Source organism: Helianthus annuus, chromosome 13 (assembly GCF_002127325.2).
Source record: "Helianthus annuus cultivar XRQ/B chromosome 13, HanXRQr2.0-SUNRISE, whole genome shotgun sequence".
Taxonomy (NCBI): Eukaryota; Viridiplantae; Streptophyta; class Magnoliopsida; order Asterales; family Asteraceae; genus Helianthus; species Helianthus annuus.
In genome coordinates this window covers 141,679,699-141,697,727 of record NC_035445.2, presented here as the reverse complement: position 1 = coordinate 141,697,727, position 18,029 = coordinate 141,679,699, and the positions used below count along the sequence as shown (strand labels likewise).

At 36.2% G+C, this 18,029-nt stretch overlaps 1 protein-coding gene across 1 annotated transcript; it reads left to right on the top strand.

The window, feature by feature from the left end:
* The first annotated feature begins 11,189 nt into the window (after positions 1-11,189).
* On the top strand, positions 11,190-15,072 carry LOC110899558 (probable inactive receptor kinase At4g23740). The gene is made up of 2 exons (XM_022146443.2): positions 11,190-12,689; positions 14,299-15,072. Exons 1-2 carry the CDS (start codon positions 11,465-11,467, stop codon positions 14,952-14,954), a joined length of 1,881 nt encoding a protein of 626 aa, XP_022002135.1. The 5' UTR covers positions 11,190-11,464; the 3' UTR covers positions 14,955-15,072.
* Positions 15,073-18,029: the final 2,957 nt, after the last annotated feature.

Sequence of the window (18,029 nt, the reverse complement as noted above, 5' to 3'; positions counted from 1 at the left end):
CGAGCCAGCCCCAGTCCCGGCACCTCCCGAACCAGAGGCGGAAGAGTCTGATGAAGAGCCCGAGGAGGAGGAAGAAGAGCCAGAGGAGGACTCGGATAATGACGGGGACGATGATGATGGTAGTGACCTCGGGGATGGTGACGTGGACGACTGACTCGTCTTTCAATCGTTTATCTAGTTATTTTCTTTCAGTTGTTTCGTATAAACAATCATGGTGATTAAAACTTTTGCGGATATTCGATGTAGTGACTTATATGGTTTAATTTGAATGGGTTTCTTATTTTATCGTTTAAAGGCTATTTTTGTACTGAGTCGTCACCTTACCTCTTTTTACCTTCGCACCACAAGAGTCACATCTTTGACTCTACGACCGTTACCTTGATTATGGTAAACCTCTCGCTGGCCTTTGTACTATCCGGTGCCTATGGGTCGATGCAATGCCGCTATCGGTTGATGCGACACTTTTGTAAGTTTTGACATGGTCGTTGTCATGGACTTGGTTATCTAGGTATCAAGCGGAAAATTCTTGCAACCGGAAAATCGTGCGTCCCCCCCCCCTCCCCAGTGGGGAATCCTTATCCGTTTAAGATCATCGTAGTGGTGCCGTTGTTGGCATCGTCACAGTCATGAAAGCTCGGAAGTGTCTACGGAAGGGCTACCCTGCCATACTAACTCTTGTCACCAATTTGCCGCTTTAAGAAAGGAAGATCGAGTGTCTTCCACTTATAATCCCTAATTTACCAAAACAAACTCTATCTTTCTCAATCTTGGTCGGTAGCCTCATCTCTCTCGAAACCCCTCCCCCCCCCCTGAGGTCGACGACAACATCAAGAAAAGCCAGCCTAGTCGCAACCCTTTCTTGCGTGTTAACGGGTCGCCGTGTGTCGTATGTCGGGTTAGTGTTCCATCATAGTTAACTATTATTGATTGACGCATGATACGTGTATCTAATTGTGTTATACATGGCGTATGCGTGATTTGTGTTCTGTTATCATGTGAGTATGTCGCTTGATGAATGAGAACCATGATGTTTTAGGGCATAGAACTCAGTAATTATTAAATTTTATTGTGTGACTGGTTTTGGTTAGTAATTCTTGATTCTTGCCTGCAATATTCATCGTTGTATGGTATTGTTCATATGTGATATTGAAGGTGTGATTTTCATATATGTGATATTGAAGTTGTGCCATACCGCCATGCACCACTACTGGAAATTACTTCTTGACAACAAATTTGCTGGCCAAATCCTTCGGATGTTTAATGGACCCCTGCTTCGCTCGAATCTTCGTGCGAACCTCATTAATTCCCTGTTTCTTTGATTGGCAACTGATACAGCAAAACGCTAACCACCATACCATGATTTCCACTGATCACAAGATTAGCCCCCAGGCGTTGTAAAGTATCTATAGATCGAGTTCGTCGGAACTCATTTCAAACCATTGTTTTAGATCAATTTTCGGGACGAAAATTTTTTCAAGTTGGGGATGATGTGACACCCCGCGAAAACTCTTAACAAAACTAGTGTCCTCAGTGACTGTTTGCTAAATTTCGGGACGAAATTTCTTTCAAGTTGGGGATGATGTGACAACCCGGACTTTCAAGGTTAGTAACGTTTAAATCTGGTGATCTCGACACTTCGTTATTCCTTTCTTAATGTTAACTGTGCATGATAACTTCGTTAAGCAATCATGTCAGTGTTTTTGGGCCGCACTATATTGGGCAACATATTAGTGTTAATTGTTCGAGCGGACCGCACCCTAAACCCTTATAACCCGATAGAAAATAATTAGATTTAAATCAGCCCATTAGATAACAACATATTCCTTTATTTGGTTTAAAGAGTAATCGGCCCACCATATCCCTTTATTTATCGGCCCAACATATTAGTTATTAGCTAACCAGTCCAACACCCTAATCCTATTAGATATGGCATCCGTATTACACTCTTAAACGAATCCTTATAGTTTAAAATCACAACAAACTTTACCCATATCTCTCTCTCAAATCGGCACACGGCAGCAGGAGAAAACCCTCCCCCTGTTCGAGTTGCATTCCAAACCATTAGTTCCGGTTAGTAATGCTTGCCTATTGTTATTCATATTTGCTTGAGGATGATTAATGAATGATAATGTTCACATGTGTTGTTAACTGGTATTGATTTATATGAGCTTCGATGATTATCTAGGGTCGATCGTGTGTGAATATCGATTTATGTGTTTGGCTGGAATAATTCATACGGATATGGTAGAGTAGAAGCATGAGTTAGGGTATTATCGTATATTGAACTGAGTATGATATAATATTCATATAATAATAGGTTATTGAGGTTATGAATTATTGCAGAAGTATAGGGTATAGGATTTGCATGTGAGTCCTTGTAAGTTGCTAGGTCCTATCACATGAAATATAATCAGTTTGTCGGCCACATTGATATGATGATATACATGTATTCTCGTACAACATGTTTCTTGATAGATCTTAAATGTCTGCATGCATGAGTAGAACCTTCATGTGTTTGGCTTATTGGTGATGATGGTTAGGATTGACAATTTTGGTGTTTCAAACCTTGTGCCCACTAACCGATTGCATCATGATGATAACCACGTGATTACACCTTGTTTGACTCCAATAATTTGCTAGTTCTTTTATCAATATATTTGGTCCAATAAAAACTTACATAGGGTAGTAGTTGTCGGCCATGATGGGTCATAAGGATGATAATGTATGAATAGATCCAAGGGGGTTTAGGCCACTATCATGTTTGAGGACTTAGTTATTTGGTGCGGTATGATTTCGTGTTAATATGTTGTGTATGCATCTGATGAATTAACATGTTGTTTGGGATACTACAAGAATAAGATGAATTAGTATTAGCAAATTAAGAACAAAGAATTATTAATGATGATCGATTGGCAAGAACAGTTTTGTTACTTTCTAGATGGTGTTGATGGATTTGATCTGTTATTATACGCTAACTATTCGGTAAGGATTAAGGAAATTGGCGGACCGCAAATACGTTGAAACCATGATTGTTGCTGATGATGTGGTTGTATTATGATTATGATTTAATTGGAGGTATATAATTAAGTGGGCTGCACGGTTAAGTTAGCTGGGCCAGAATCAATGGGGCCGCGCACCCCCATGATGCATGTTATAAATTGTTAAGTGTAATTGGAACTTGGGGGTTTGGGAAGCAAGCTTGTATGTAGTATGAACATCTGTTGTGTGGATAAACTGTGATAACTTAGTTAATGCATGACGTGGTTAACTGCTATAATGCGGACAATTATATGCATAATCTATGAGTGCAACTTGTATAATATGTGACAAAATTTCATGATTCAATGCGGATACGAAACTGATACTTATTGATAAACCATGTTAGGATGTGCTTGACCAATTGATAACAAAGTAACTAATTTTACCGAGCAAATCTAAGGTGAGTTCATTGCATTTTCTCAAGCATGCGTCCCGGTGGTTTGGGACAACTGGTAAACATTTGGAAGGGAAACATTGGGTAAATAACTTAATCGGTTTTGGTTATTGCCTGGAGGGCAATGGGGGTGATTAGTTGATAGCGCTATTAGGTGGGAAACCTCACACCGGGCCGTAAGGACGGGCGTGAACTAATTATCTGGGTATGGCTATGGTTGTTAGAGGCACACTCCTCGGATACATATGGGCACTCTCCCTAGGGTATCTAACGAAGGCAACATAGCAAACGGTCATTAAGGGGTACCCACTCCCCGGATACACATGGGCACACTCCCTAGGGTATCTAACATGAGCAACATCAAAACATCGAAACATCAAACATTTTAACAACAAACAACATATCGTTTAGTAAACTGTTTTACTCACACGACTGGTAACGCAACTCGGTAAACAAACACAAACCTTGAACTCACCAGCGTAGTCTGACACACTTGTTTACATGCTTGTAGGTAATTATTGAAGGAACTGGGGAGCTTGCTGTCTGATGTTGCTGGAGTGGTTATGGTCATATTAAACAGTTACTTGGATTTGGTTTCGATACATTATACGTTTAACTTTTTATGCTTCCGCTCAGTACTTTGGTTTTGGTTTAACTTTCAAACGATATCTTTATTTCAATTAGGTATTTCAATACATTATAACTTGTGTTTGATATGATTGGTGGCTCTCTGTTGGATCGTTGCACCTCCATTAGGGACACGCCCTAGGTGGTAATTTGGGGGTGTGACACCCGTGGTGAGCAATAGAAGCTTCTACAAGTTTGTCTTTTCTGCTGCTTCTTGGGCACGGCCCCGTGCTCGCTGAGCACCTTCTGTCTTCCTTGTTTTGCTTGGGATGATGCTGTCGAGGGGTTGAGCAGTCCACTTTTGTTCCTTTTCTTGTATTTATGTTAGATTTAACTGTCTTTTTGCTTCTTTTGTTAATTTGAGCTCATTTAATCCTGAAAATACAAAAGGAAGACAAAAACACACTTTTTCCAACATTAGTACTTAAAAAGGTTAGTTTTATGCCTTATTTGATGTAATTTATATGTTGCATTTTACACACATCAATAAGAAACCTTTCCCTTCACGTATGTCATTCCAGGATACTCTGTAAATTCACCCCCATGGTGTATTTCGATTGAAAAGTTTTCAGGGTAGTTTACTGCATCAATGAACATATAAACTTCAAATAAGTGATCAATCAACTTTAAAAAGGCAAAATTTAGACAAAATGTTGAGTATTTAACATGAACTTACCATATGCCTCTTCTTGATTGAATACTTCATCAGGATTATGAACACACCAAGGCTCATTCATCGTTCAGAAACCACCGCACAATGCTCGTTCACAAGTCAATCGCCTTTGATCGATCGTCTTCGTTGTTAGGGTTTTAAGATTGGGGAAGTGTGTGTGCTGTGATCAATGAAATGTAGGAGGTGACTGATGTCTGTTATTTATAGCGAATATAATAAAACAATAAAGCTTTAATTAAAAGAAAAAAGCAATAAAGAAAAAAGGGTTAATAAAAAGAAAAATGAAATGACAAAAATGCCCTTCGCAGACTTAACAGATATTGATGGAGTTAAGTCAGTTGGACCAAAACGGCAACGATGAAACTTTTTTGATCCAGATGTTAAAAATGAAACCTTTGGACTAAACTGGCAAAATAGCCCAAACCATAGGGACTAAAATGGCAATGAACTCTAAACAAAATATAAAAAAACAAAAATAAAGAGAAAAAAATTGATTGTCTGAAAACAATGGGTCCCACCAGCCCCTCCCTTTAGCGCTCGTTACTGGGTTGGCGAGCCTTCAATGGCGCCCCCCATTTGGCTCGCAGGGGATGGCACGGGGGCACTATGAGACGCTAACGAAACTGAGTTAGCCAGAAGCGGTATACTACACCCCTGGCCTACTGACTAAAAAGATTGTTTTCATTTGTTTTAAATCATGATAATTAGACATAAATTACCAAATACATTGTTTCTATGATTGCCAACACGTGTAGCCCAATAACTGAAAAGGGAGCATTCCATTAATAAAAGATGAGTAGTTGAGAACCAAATTGGGTGGTCTGGGCCGAGGCTTGTCTCCTTCTTCTCAAATGGTCACCATCCCGTGTGAAATAAAGATGACATATGTATGACATTTTAAAAGCTAGCTAGCTGTTTACAATTATATTTTATTTTGACTTTAATACAATTAGTCGATATCCTCATAGCATTAATGGCTATCGTGCATATGTATAGCAGAGTACACTTATTTAATACAATATATATACACACACATATGACATATATATATACCGGGACCAGTTAACATACAAGATTCATTAACGTACATTGTGTACGAGAAGAAATTACGCACGTTATAAACACACAAAACCCTAATCACGCATGTTTGAAAAACACATAATCATGTATGAGTATGATTTTCAACATGCGTGATTATACTTTTCAATATGCGTGATATGTTAAAAGGACATTGCCAAAGGGCCCATTTGAAATGATTTGTTGAGGGCGAAACACCCTTTTACAATGAAGTGAACTACCATGGGCTAAAGGAATTCCCCCAGGCTAAACGCCCGTTTACAAAGTATCAACTAGAGGTGTTAATTTCTGACACGACACGAACTTAACACAAAATTCACGGGTTTAGGTTTAGTATAAACGGGTTTAGGTTAGTTTCAGGTTGAACCTGCGAACCCGTTTAGGCTAACAGGTCGGGTTGGCGGGTTGACCCGTTTAACGCATTTATATTATATTATATTATATTATATTATATTATATTATATTATATTATATTATATTACTAGAATTACCACCCGTCACAATGCGGCGGAGATTCATTAGTTATATATCATGTTAGATGAAAGGCGAATGTTTCTCACATGACCACGAGCCTATGTGTAAAACCGAGAAAAAATAATTAATCGCACGTTGCGAAAGACCTGTCAAACGGGAAAAATAGACGCGCTGCGACGGACATGTTAAACAGGAAAAAAAATAGATGAAAAAACGTTAAACCCTACACGCACGTTGCGGCGTGTTAACTTGGAAATTTAGAACAACACGTGACTTAAAAAAGAAATCAATTTCAGATTATGAAAACAAAAGAGATAATTAAAGGGGTTAAATTGCAAAAGATGAAAAGTTTTGAATTAGAAGTGAAAAATCAAATTAATCAAAGGGGTTAAAATACCAAAGATTGAAACTTTAGATTTAAATTGCCAAAGATTGAAATTTTAGAGTTAAAAAAAGAAATAAACAAAAGAGATAATTAAAGGGATTAAATTGCAAAAGACGAAAACTTTTGAATTAGAAGTGAAAAATCAAATTAATCAAAATGGGTTAAAATATCAAAGATTGAAACTTTAGACTTAAATTGCTAAAGATTGAAACTTTAGAGTTAAAAAAGAAATCAATTTCAGATTATGAAAATAAAAGAGATAAATAAATTTAGTTAAATTGATGTTTAATATTATTATTATTATTATTATTATTATTATTATTTAATAAAATAGATAAATAAAAAATAAGATTGAGAAATTACCAGAGAATGACACGTGTCCAAAACTGATTTTTGTTTATTAGTATAGAAAGATATTATATTATATTATATTATATTATATTATATTATATTATATTATATTATATTTTGTTTACAATATGTTTTATGTCATAAATTAAATGGGGTATGTTTTATTCCATAACTATTACTTAAAAAGAGAATTAATATAAGATTTTATAATTTAAATATAATTGTGTTATATACATTTGTGTTTTTTTTCATAATTTTTAATTCTAATATAGTTATTTCAGAAAAAAAATAAAAAAATCAGGTTGAACGGGCCGTGTTCGGGTCAACTCACGAAATTTCGAGTCGTGTTCGGGTACATATGAATAATACGATTTTCGAGTTCGGGTCGGATTCGGGTTCGTATACCATTTTCGGGTCGGGTTGAACCCGCCAACCCGGGTTCCCGTTTAGCATCCTAGTATCAACAAACCCTAAACCCCGTTTAAAGATGTAGCTTGATCATTATTCATCTGTTTAACAAATATTAAAAAAGACTTGGAAAACAATTCATATCCCCATCACTTGTTAGTGCCATATCAATATATCATTCAAGGCAATCATTATCTTTATATTCCCCTTTTTTTCATTTTCATGATTAAAAGCTTCAACCAGTGTAATTATTTCTTTAACCAAGTCGTCACTTTAATCACTGCTTTTCAATTGCATTTTGTTTCACGAATGGGTAAAAGCTCAAATTTCAACACAAATAAGTGATAATAAGTATGAAAGTATCTCAATGAAAACTAAGAAATAACTCTAAAAACTAATATCACACTTTGTTTGTAAAATTCTTTTTTAAGAATTTGAACTTTCAAATGAACTAGAATTATCTAATATAACATTTAGAGTATGTTCTTAGCTACAGTGTATAAATTGGACAAGACTGAGATGTTAATTATAATTTTACCACGAACACTTTAATTACCAACAGCCTCACAACGCTCCTAGCCGATGTTGGGATGTAAGATGTTAATTGCAGTACCAAATTACCAATTGGTCCCTCAAGTTTGTTTGTTTTTTTCCTTTTAGTTAAAGTTGTTACTTTTGTTTTCCATTTTCTAAAACCTTTTTGATCTCTTCAACTTTATAATATGCGTCAATATAAATATAAGTTCGTCTATGTTTTACGTCACGTGAAAATACTTGGTGTTAACATTTGTGGTTTTCTTTTAATCTTATTTCTGGTTTTAGTCGTTGCTCGCTACATAGCACGGTTCTAACACCCCCCCCCCTCCGGAACGCGGGGGCTTAAGACTAGTTTATAGTATTTTCAATCCTTGAGAGTATTTTCTTTTCCACACCTTCAAGAAATAAAAGAAAAATGAACAACATTATTTACATTTACATCATATAAATTAGCAACAAATGAAAGCATTAGGTGTTGTACCCTATGTTTTGGAGGTTTTTCAAAAAAGAAATTGTTGATATTTCACTTTAAACCCAAAACTACTTAATATTTTAGGTTTAACCCAAAGTTTTTTGTTTTTCCAATTTAACCTCACAATTTTTTTACTTTCAACTTTGATCCTCTATGTTTTTCATATCTTGCAAAATTTTTCGTTTTACCTATGGTTCTAAATTTTGTGAGTTAACACGACACAATTTGTGTGTGGATCAACAATTTTACGTTTTGTTATACGCTTAATTCTAAATTTTGCGAGTGAACATGGCGTAACGTACGTGCGTGGTTCAGTGTATTTACGCCGTCTATTTTTTCCCGTTAATAAGTTCGTCACAACGCGCGAGTCCTAAATCGAGTTAGTTATTATTTTCTATGTTTTATATGTCGGTCTAATTTCTCCACATAAAAAAACCACAACTTAAATGTTGGTGGTCGTTGGCTATAGTGTGTCGTTGGTGCTATTTGTCACGGTCTTATGCCCCCGCCGCAACGCAGGGGCTTAACACGATAGGTTATTTATATGGATACAAGTTATGTAACGTAGTAATTATGATACCATTAATTGTATTGAGCTTATTTGGTGAATTACTTATTTGTATAAGATAGTTATACAACATTAATTGTATTGAGCTTATTTGGTGAATTACTTATTTGTATAAGATAGTTATACAGACTTAACCGACAAAAACATCTTTAACACGTTGTAAATGTGAATCTAATCAACAGCGTGTCAATTTCGTTGGTCGCGGCGCAACGCGCGCGGGTCAAAGTTCTAGTTATATATATTAATACAAAGTCACCATGAATAGTGTTTTAAAATTATTTTAATATTGTTTATTTTTAATATTTAATTATTTTATTAATATATTTTTTATTAATTTTGCATGTTTTTTTTCTTTTTATAACTATTAAGATACGGTATTTTATAAAATTTTTAGTATGTCATTGCGACGTGCGTAAATTTTTCTCTGTATTGATTCCTTTTTTTACCGAAACTGAGTTATGAGTGGTAAAGCTTAACTAATCGAAGCACAAATGTACATGTTATCAAACCTAACTCACATTTAGTTTTTTTACATATCAATTGACATTACTTTTTTCATTATTCTAATAGTATAGTGTAATACTTTATAAAGTTCTGAATATATGCAACATGTTTATTTTTGTATTCGTTCCGCTAAAAGTTTTGTTCAAAATCAAACGGATCCATATAATTGATTTTTATTTGTTCTTTACCGTGATAAACTGAACAAATGATTTTTATTTGTCCTTTACTGTGATCAACCGAACAATTGATTTTATTTGTTCTTTACCATGATCAACTAAACAGATACCATATGAAACTTGGATAGCGGTATATAGTATCTTTTTATAATATAAATTATAGCGAGTATGAATACCGTACTGGTACCTTGACAACCGAACTTATACCGTCTGTTCTTTACCATGACGAATTGAACTAATACTGTGCGAGTATCGCACCAATATGTTGGGCATATAATGACTTTATTTTTGGGGGTTACCTTTCAATTGCTATAACGAGTGTCAGTATCGTACTGATATATTGTTCAGTCGGTTTTAATTCGGTTTGATACAATAGCATCACCCGCCGCAAAGCGGGGGAAAACCTCACTAGTTTATATTAATTAGAACCCTTCAAACAAATTTGAAAATTTAATTCAATTGGGTGACAAGACAATCATATATGAATTAAAATATATCATCGTCACCAGTTGTCGTAGCTGTCTGTTGTCACCTTTCAGTTACCGCCACCCCTCTGCAATGCCCGTGACTTTGATGTTAGCAGGGGAGTGGTGGTGGTGATGGCGGTGGGGACTAGTGGTGATGGCTGATGCAACAATAGCGAGTAGTTGGAATCCTTTACATTTAGGAAAGAATGTTGAATTCCTTTACATGAAGAAATATGTGAATCTATTGAATGCAAAATGTATACAAATAGCTATAAAAATATATAAATAAAACAATTAACAAAGAAATAAACAAACCGAGCTTAAACTTGAGCTTAAAAACTATCCACGAGCCAAGCTCGAGCTTTAGTAATTAAATTCTAAACGAGCAACACTCTCTTAGGTTAAACGAGCCAAGTTCAAGCCTACACTAACCTCGTCTTGACTCGTTTACACCCCTAGTCCATCCCAGAAATAGCGCTCCACGTTAGCACTGTGTGTGTTGACCATACACAAACCAATCTTCCCTCTCCTCGTCTCCACGGATGCCCCCTTTTCGCTCCTCCCCTCTTACAAACCAGCCCTCCTCTCCCACATACACCTCTGCGGATGGATGAGCGTCCCATTTGGGATGGTTTAAAACTGTTTAACCTAGTGTACCAAACGATTCAACCGATACTACCGACCGGTTTTTAAATCTTTAGGTCTAACCCATTTTGAGTGTGATTTTTCCTTATTTTATCACCAAAACAAAATTCTTTTGACCTATTAGGGCATGTTTGGGTAAGCTTTTTGAAACAACTTATTGACTTATTGGCTTTTTGAAAAGTCATAAGCTCTAAAATGATGTTTGGCAAAGAGGGTGTATGTGAGGGGGAAAAGCCAATAAGTCAATAAGTCACAAAATCCTGACTTTTCCAAAAAGCTAATAAGTCAATAAGTTGTTTCAATAAGCTTACCCAAACATGCCCTTAATCTAGTACTATTTTGTTCTTCCAGAGGACATTCTTGAGTCTCCAACCTTTTACCCACAAGTTAAAGAACAAACAGACAAAACACAACCAGCAAAGGTAAAAGCTCTGTGTCTTGTGCTGCTGCTTCTAAACCCTTTTCCCTTTAAATTAAAAACCTCACCACTCCCAATTCAAACCCCCATTTGCTCACCTTTCTACATGCTTCTTCACCCATTTTGAAAAAAAAAGTTCACATTTTTACCCTTTTTCTTTAATGGGTCTGATCCAATTCAGCTATATAATCACCCTACACTTGTAATCTACAACTTCTGTTGAAAAAGATTCAATCTTTATCAAAAAAAATGGAAATTTTCAAGTTTTTCTTGGTGGGTTTGCTCTGGTTTGGAGCAAATGCTAGTTTTCTTGAAGATGATAAACAAGCATTGTTGGATTTTATCAACAATCTTGCACACTCACGCGACTTAAACTGGGATGCAAACTCAACTACTGTGTGTAACCACTGGACTGGTGTCACGTGCAGTGAAGATGGGTCACGTGTCACCGGTCTCCGCCTTCCCGGAGTTGGTTTTCACGGCCCTATTCCGGCAAACACCATTAGCAGACTCTCAGGTTTACAGATCTTGAGCCTTAGATCCAATGGTATTTCTGGAACTTTTCCTATTGATTTTTATAACCTCAAGAATTTATCTTTACTCTACCTTCAGTTTAACAACTTTTCTGGTCCATTACCTGTTGATTTCTCTGTTTGGAAGAATTTAACTATAGTTAATCTTTCTAATAATAAGTTTAATGGGTCTATTCCAAGGTCTGTTACAAGGTTAACTCATCTTACTGCTTTGAATCTTGCTAATAACTCACTTGTTGGTCATATTCCTGATATGGGTATTCATGGGCTTCAAGTTCTTGATCTTTCGAACAATCATCTCACAGGGGTGGTTCCAAAGTCATTGCATAAGTTTCCAAAATCAGTTTTTGTAGGTAACAATGTGTCGGTTTCGGATTCATATGATGAAGTCCCAATTGTTATGCCCACTCATAAGTTTAATCCAAATGGTCGAAATGGTCGGAAATTGAGCGATAAGGCGGTTTTAGGGATAATTGTAGGTGTTTCGGTTATTGGGTTTATTGGTTTTGCAATTTTTTGGACATTGTGTTGTTTTAAAAGGGATAATGGAGATGGGATTTCGTCGAAACTCGAAAAGGGTGGGATGTCGCCCGAAAAAGCGATTTCGAGAACGCAAGATGCGAATAATAGGTTGGTTTTCTTTGAGGGGTGTAATTATGCTTTTGATTTGGAAGATTTGTTGAGGGCTTCTGCTGAGGTTTTGGGTAAGGGTACTTTTGGGATGTCGTATAAGGCGATTCTTGAAGACGGGACGTCTGTTGTTGTGAAGAGGTTGAAGGATTTGAGTGTTGGGAAACGAGATTTCGAGCAACAAATGGGGGTTGTTGGGAGTATTAAGCATGAGAATGTGGTTGAGTTGCGGGCTTATTATTACTCGAAAGATGAGAAGCTTACGGTTTGTGAGTATTATAGTGAAGGGAGTGTTGCTTCAATGTTACATGGTATGTTCTTGATCTCTTTACCTCATTTAGTTATGTTTTTATTCTAGTTAATAGCTATGATATTAAATTATTTATTGCATTTTAATGCTTTAGTGATAGTGATTTTGATTATAATCTGTGTGTGTGTGTGTGTGTGGGGGGGGGGGGGCAGTGGCGAAGCTTGAGATTTCCAACCCGGGGCGGAAGTCACCGGACCTAAAAAATTCTGTAAAACCGGGGGGTCGAAAACGTATATATCCAATAATTTCTATAGAAAACTACATACTCTCCACTACTGAGCGAAGAGTCCGGGGGGTCGGCCGCCCCCTCCCGCCCCTTAAAAGCTTCGCCCATGGGGGGGGGGGGGGTATGGATAATCAAGATTTTGAGAAACAAGTTAAGAATTGAGGGTTTATTCAAGTCATGATTATTAAAGTAGTGTTATTGTTTATACTACATTATGGTTCAAGAACAAAAGGTAATCAACAAGAACCCAAGTTAGGTGGCTAGTCTTTATATGATCATAAATGGAGACCATTGATTAGACCCACAAATCGAAATAAGACTATAATTGGACCCAACCCATTAGTCAATATCATGCGCTTTTAAAGCCATGTTAGCTTGATCCAACCGCACAACACGGGTGAACTCAAGATGGACCTAACCCCTTTTGTTTTTACTAGATCAAGTTAAGGGATTACAAGAATTTTATGTAAAATGAACCCATATTAGATTATTCAACCTAATCTCCTTCATGTAGCGGGTCCGATCTTCATCTTGTCATAGATGTAGACGGTCCGACGGCGAACGGACATGGTCCAACCATATGGGTTCATCCATGTGCATGTGGGTCAGGGTGTGGATACACTTGGACCATGTAAAGAATGTCTTGAAAATAAAGTTTCAAAAGCAAGCATTCAAGCCTCATAAATCATATTAAAGAATATATTGTGACAAAACAACCCTTTTTTGTTTTTTGTTTTTATATTTTATCAGGTAGAATATTGTATAATACATGAAAGAGAAATAAGTTGGTGATTGGTAAGAATCAATCCACGTGGGATAAGGGAATCTTACTATAAATATTTGGCCTTTTTGTTGTTTGCATTTGTCTAGTACAATGTTTTCAAAACTGAGACCTCTCATTGAACCAACCCTCTGGTTGGTGTACTCGTTGGACAAAGATTAAAAACCGGATGACGTTATAAATAATTTAAAAACAAAAAAAATATATGTTTAAGCATCGGTGTCAATAGAGGTCGCTATAGCGAATAGCGTAGCGTATAGGTTGAAGGTCGCTACAGGGTACGTAGCGATAAATAGCGGGATTTTATTTTTTTAAAATATAAATAGCGATTAAATATAGCTATAAAATAGCGGATTTTAGGTTTTTGTTAAATATACATGTAGAATACCGTATATACTAGGGTATTCTGATATAATATAATTTAAAATTTTTTTCTGGTGTATCGCTATTTATCGTTAATCGCTGTATAACATATAGGTACCTTATCGCTATTTGTCGTTATTGTGTATAAGTAATTTAAAACAAAACATGGAACTACTTTATATTTTCTTTTATCATAATTCTGGCATGGCATTTGTGAGTACTTATTTTTGAATTTTATAGGTAAAAGAGGGGAAGACCGGGTTCCGTTGACTTGGTCAACCCGTCTTCAGATCGCTATCGGTGCAGCCCGGGGCATTGCTCGGGTTCACGCCGAGACAGGCATGAAGCTCGTTCACGGCAACATCAAATCATCCAACATTTTCCTAAACTCACAAAACTACGGGTGTATCTCCGATATTGGTTTGTCAACAATCATGTCTCAGATCGCCCACCCGATTGCTCGGGCTGCAGGCTACCGGGCCCCGGAAATCACCGACACCCGTAAAGTCACTCAACCCTCGGATGTCTATAGCTTCGGTGTTCTCTTACTCGAGCTTTTAACCGGTAAGTCACCGGTCCACACCACGACTGGCGATGAGATCATTCATTTAGTTCGGTGGGTTCACTCGGTGGTTAGGGAAGAGTGGACGGGTGAGGTTTTCGATGTGGAATTACTAAAATACCCTAATATTGAAGAGGAGATGGTGGAGATGTTGCAGATTGCAATGTCGTGTGTCGCAAGGGTAGCGGATCAAAGACCGAAAATGGCTGAGGTTGTTAAAATGCTGGAAGATGTTCGACGGAATGCAGAGTCGGTGAACCGACCGTGCGTGCCGGAAAGTTCCACACAGCCGCCGCGGCCGGAGGTCTTTGAGACTGAGTCATCTGGTCTGTAACGAGTCTCGGGTTTCTTTCATTACCTTGATGAATTAATTTATGATACTTTGATGACATTGTTTTGTGTTGTATGATATTTAGTTTGTATGCATGATATGTTTTTATTTAAATTTTTTTTATCAGCTTTACTTTTCTAGGCAAAAGATCAAATACAAATAATCTTAACATACTAAACATACAAATTGAAGGAAAACCCAAAAAGACAAGGTGGCATTTTTGTAATTACCACCAACTATCAAAGTTACAACCAAAAATACCTAAAAAAACACAAATTTTTTTTTTAACATTTTTTATTAAAAAATCGCTACATTTCGTTAGCAAAAAAAAAAAAATTTTTTTTTTGGCTGCTACTAAAAGTAGCGATTTTTTAATAAAAAATGTTAAAAAAAATAAAATAAAATAATTTGTGTGTTTTTTTTATTTATTTTTTTAGGTTTTTTGGGGGTTTAGTTTTTAGCATTTTAGTTTGGGTGGGGGGGGGGGGGGGGTTAGGTTTTTTTAGGTTTTTTTTTTTGGGGGGGGGGGGGGGGTTAGGTTTTTTTTTGGGTTTTTGGGGGGTGGGGGGTTTAGGTTTTTTTTTGGGGTGAGGGGAGTGGTTAGGTTTTTTTAGGTATATTTGTAGAGTAACTTTGATAGTTATTGATAATTACAAAAATGCCACCTTGTCTTTTTGAGTTTTCCTTCAATTTGTATGTTTAGTATGTTAAGATTATTTGTACAAGAACTTTACCCTACTTTTCTAATAGATGGATTTTGTTCAGTTTGGTTTGTTTAACCCTTTAAAGTTGATCCTGTCAACTCTTTTAATCAAACTAGTCAACTCATTTACGACATGTTTTGATACAGTTATGGAAGCATTCAAATGGCTCAAGAACAATTAGTTATCAAAGACGATAAAACGAACCAAAAGGTTCAAGAACAATGTTCTTCAAATATTAATAAACCAAAAACTTCTGAAATCATAAACCCTAGATCCCCTTATATAGGTGAGGAAACTAAATATTTTGAATTATTTAGTTTCCTCACCTATATAAGGGGAATTTTCGAATTATTCGAATCGAATTGTTCGAATAATTTTTATTTTTTCTTGAATTCGTATTCGATTCGAATTCGATTAAAACCAATCGAATTCGATTCGAATTCGTATTCGAATAAAAAAACCCAATTCGTATTCGATTCGTATTCGATTCGTATTCGATTAAAGTTTCGAATTCGAATCGAATTCGAATAAATTCGATTTAATTCAGATTCTTTAAAACATGTAAAAAACTATCAAAATGAAACATAAATTTTAAAGCAGCCATAAAGCACGATATCAAATTAAAAAGTTTCAAATAAAGTACCACAAGTCTAAAATTCAAAACGAGAAGTCGGGAATAATCACTCCAATCCGTACCTAGGTAGAGGAAGCTGATCTGCCGTATTCACTTCCGACTGACACAATCGACAACTTGAGGAAGAAATGCATTACAAGTTAATATTTTTATGGTTAGAAATCTATTGATAGATACTTAGGTTTTACTTATGGGTCATGTAGTGGGTTTGGTAGTGGGTAATTTTAATATTTGGAAAACTTTTTGAAAATAATTTATAGTATAGCTTAATAAAAGTTATATATGTATTATATATAAAAATAATAAATAAAAATGTATAATCTTTATTCGAATTTCGAATCGAATCGAATTTGAAATTATAAATTCGTATTCGATTCGTATTCGATTTACTTGACTCGAATTGAATCGAATTCGAATTCGAATTCTTATAATCGAAACGAATTCTTGATAATCGAATCGAATTTAAACGAATTTCGAATTTTTCAAATTCGAAACGAATCCTGAACACCCCTAATTCAAAACCACAAAATTAGAAAGTCGCCCACGGGTTTAAGTCCGGGTCAAGATATTGGGCCGGATACTCCTGCACAACCACCTATTCGTTTCACACCTTACAACTCAATTAAAATCTATTTATAACTAGTCAACTTGCTTGACTCGTTTAGATAGATGCGTTAAATGGGCCGTGTTGGGTTACCAAGACACTAAACTGCTTTTTGGACATTCCAATTTCCAACAATAACTTAAACTAGAACATCGATTAGGGATCACAATACCAAGAAATGTCAAAACTCGGTAGAATCACATCTTTCGTGTCTGGGGCACGTGGACATGAATATTGCGAGTTCGTCTACGTGGAAACACTCAAAGAGCTACAAAACAACTGCCGTTTGGTTAAGGTGTGAAAGAAATATGTCTCTCGTTATGAAATTGAATGTTCAAGTCCGTACTGAACAAATGTGTAGATTTAAAAATAAGATTAGTGGGTGTTAGAGTTATCGGTAAAGAAACTTATCTCAAAGCAAATAGCCATCGAAAGATGCAATATGGACAAAATTTTCATTTATTTTGCCTAGTTTCCACCAATTAATAAACTTTGACCAAGTATGTTTGACCAAAAGGCAATTAGTTTTAGCATGACCTATCGAGTCAAGTGAATCAGATTAAATCTAACAAAGTAGACGGTAAGCAAATGATCTCTAGATCAAGTGGTGGAAGAATTGTATTTCTCTTGAGAGTTGCAGGTTTAATTTTCACTTGGTGTAGAGTGAGGCTTAACTCCCACTTGGTGCAGAGTGAGACATCGATGGGCAATGATAGAAGACCTAGGGAAATATGGGTTTGATCCTTGAGTCAAACGGATTTTACCGATAATTTCACCTCGTGCCTACACGCGGGTGGGTTATCGGGTTTTCCTCGGAATTGGTGGTGGACTATGGTTACTCTCGGAGTACTCCGTTTGGTCCGGTGAGTGCCCCGAGAGTGCTCAGGATTGATTCTGTTAGCCGTTCAAAAAACGGTATAGCTAAATCTAATCCTATTTTACCACTTTTTTTTAGGGATTTTTACATATTTCCCCCCTCTTAAGAGAACTTTACATATTTCTCAAAAAAAATTCAATTACATATTTCCCCATTTCTTAGACCACCCGTAGTGGGGCGTGGTTTTTAAAAAAAAATGAAAAAAACGCCCCAAAACGCCCCTCCCCCCACTACACCGGGCGTTATAAGGCGTTTTTTT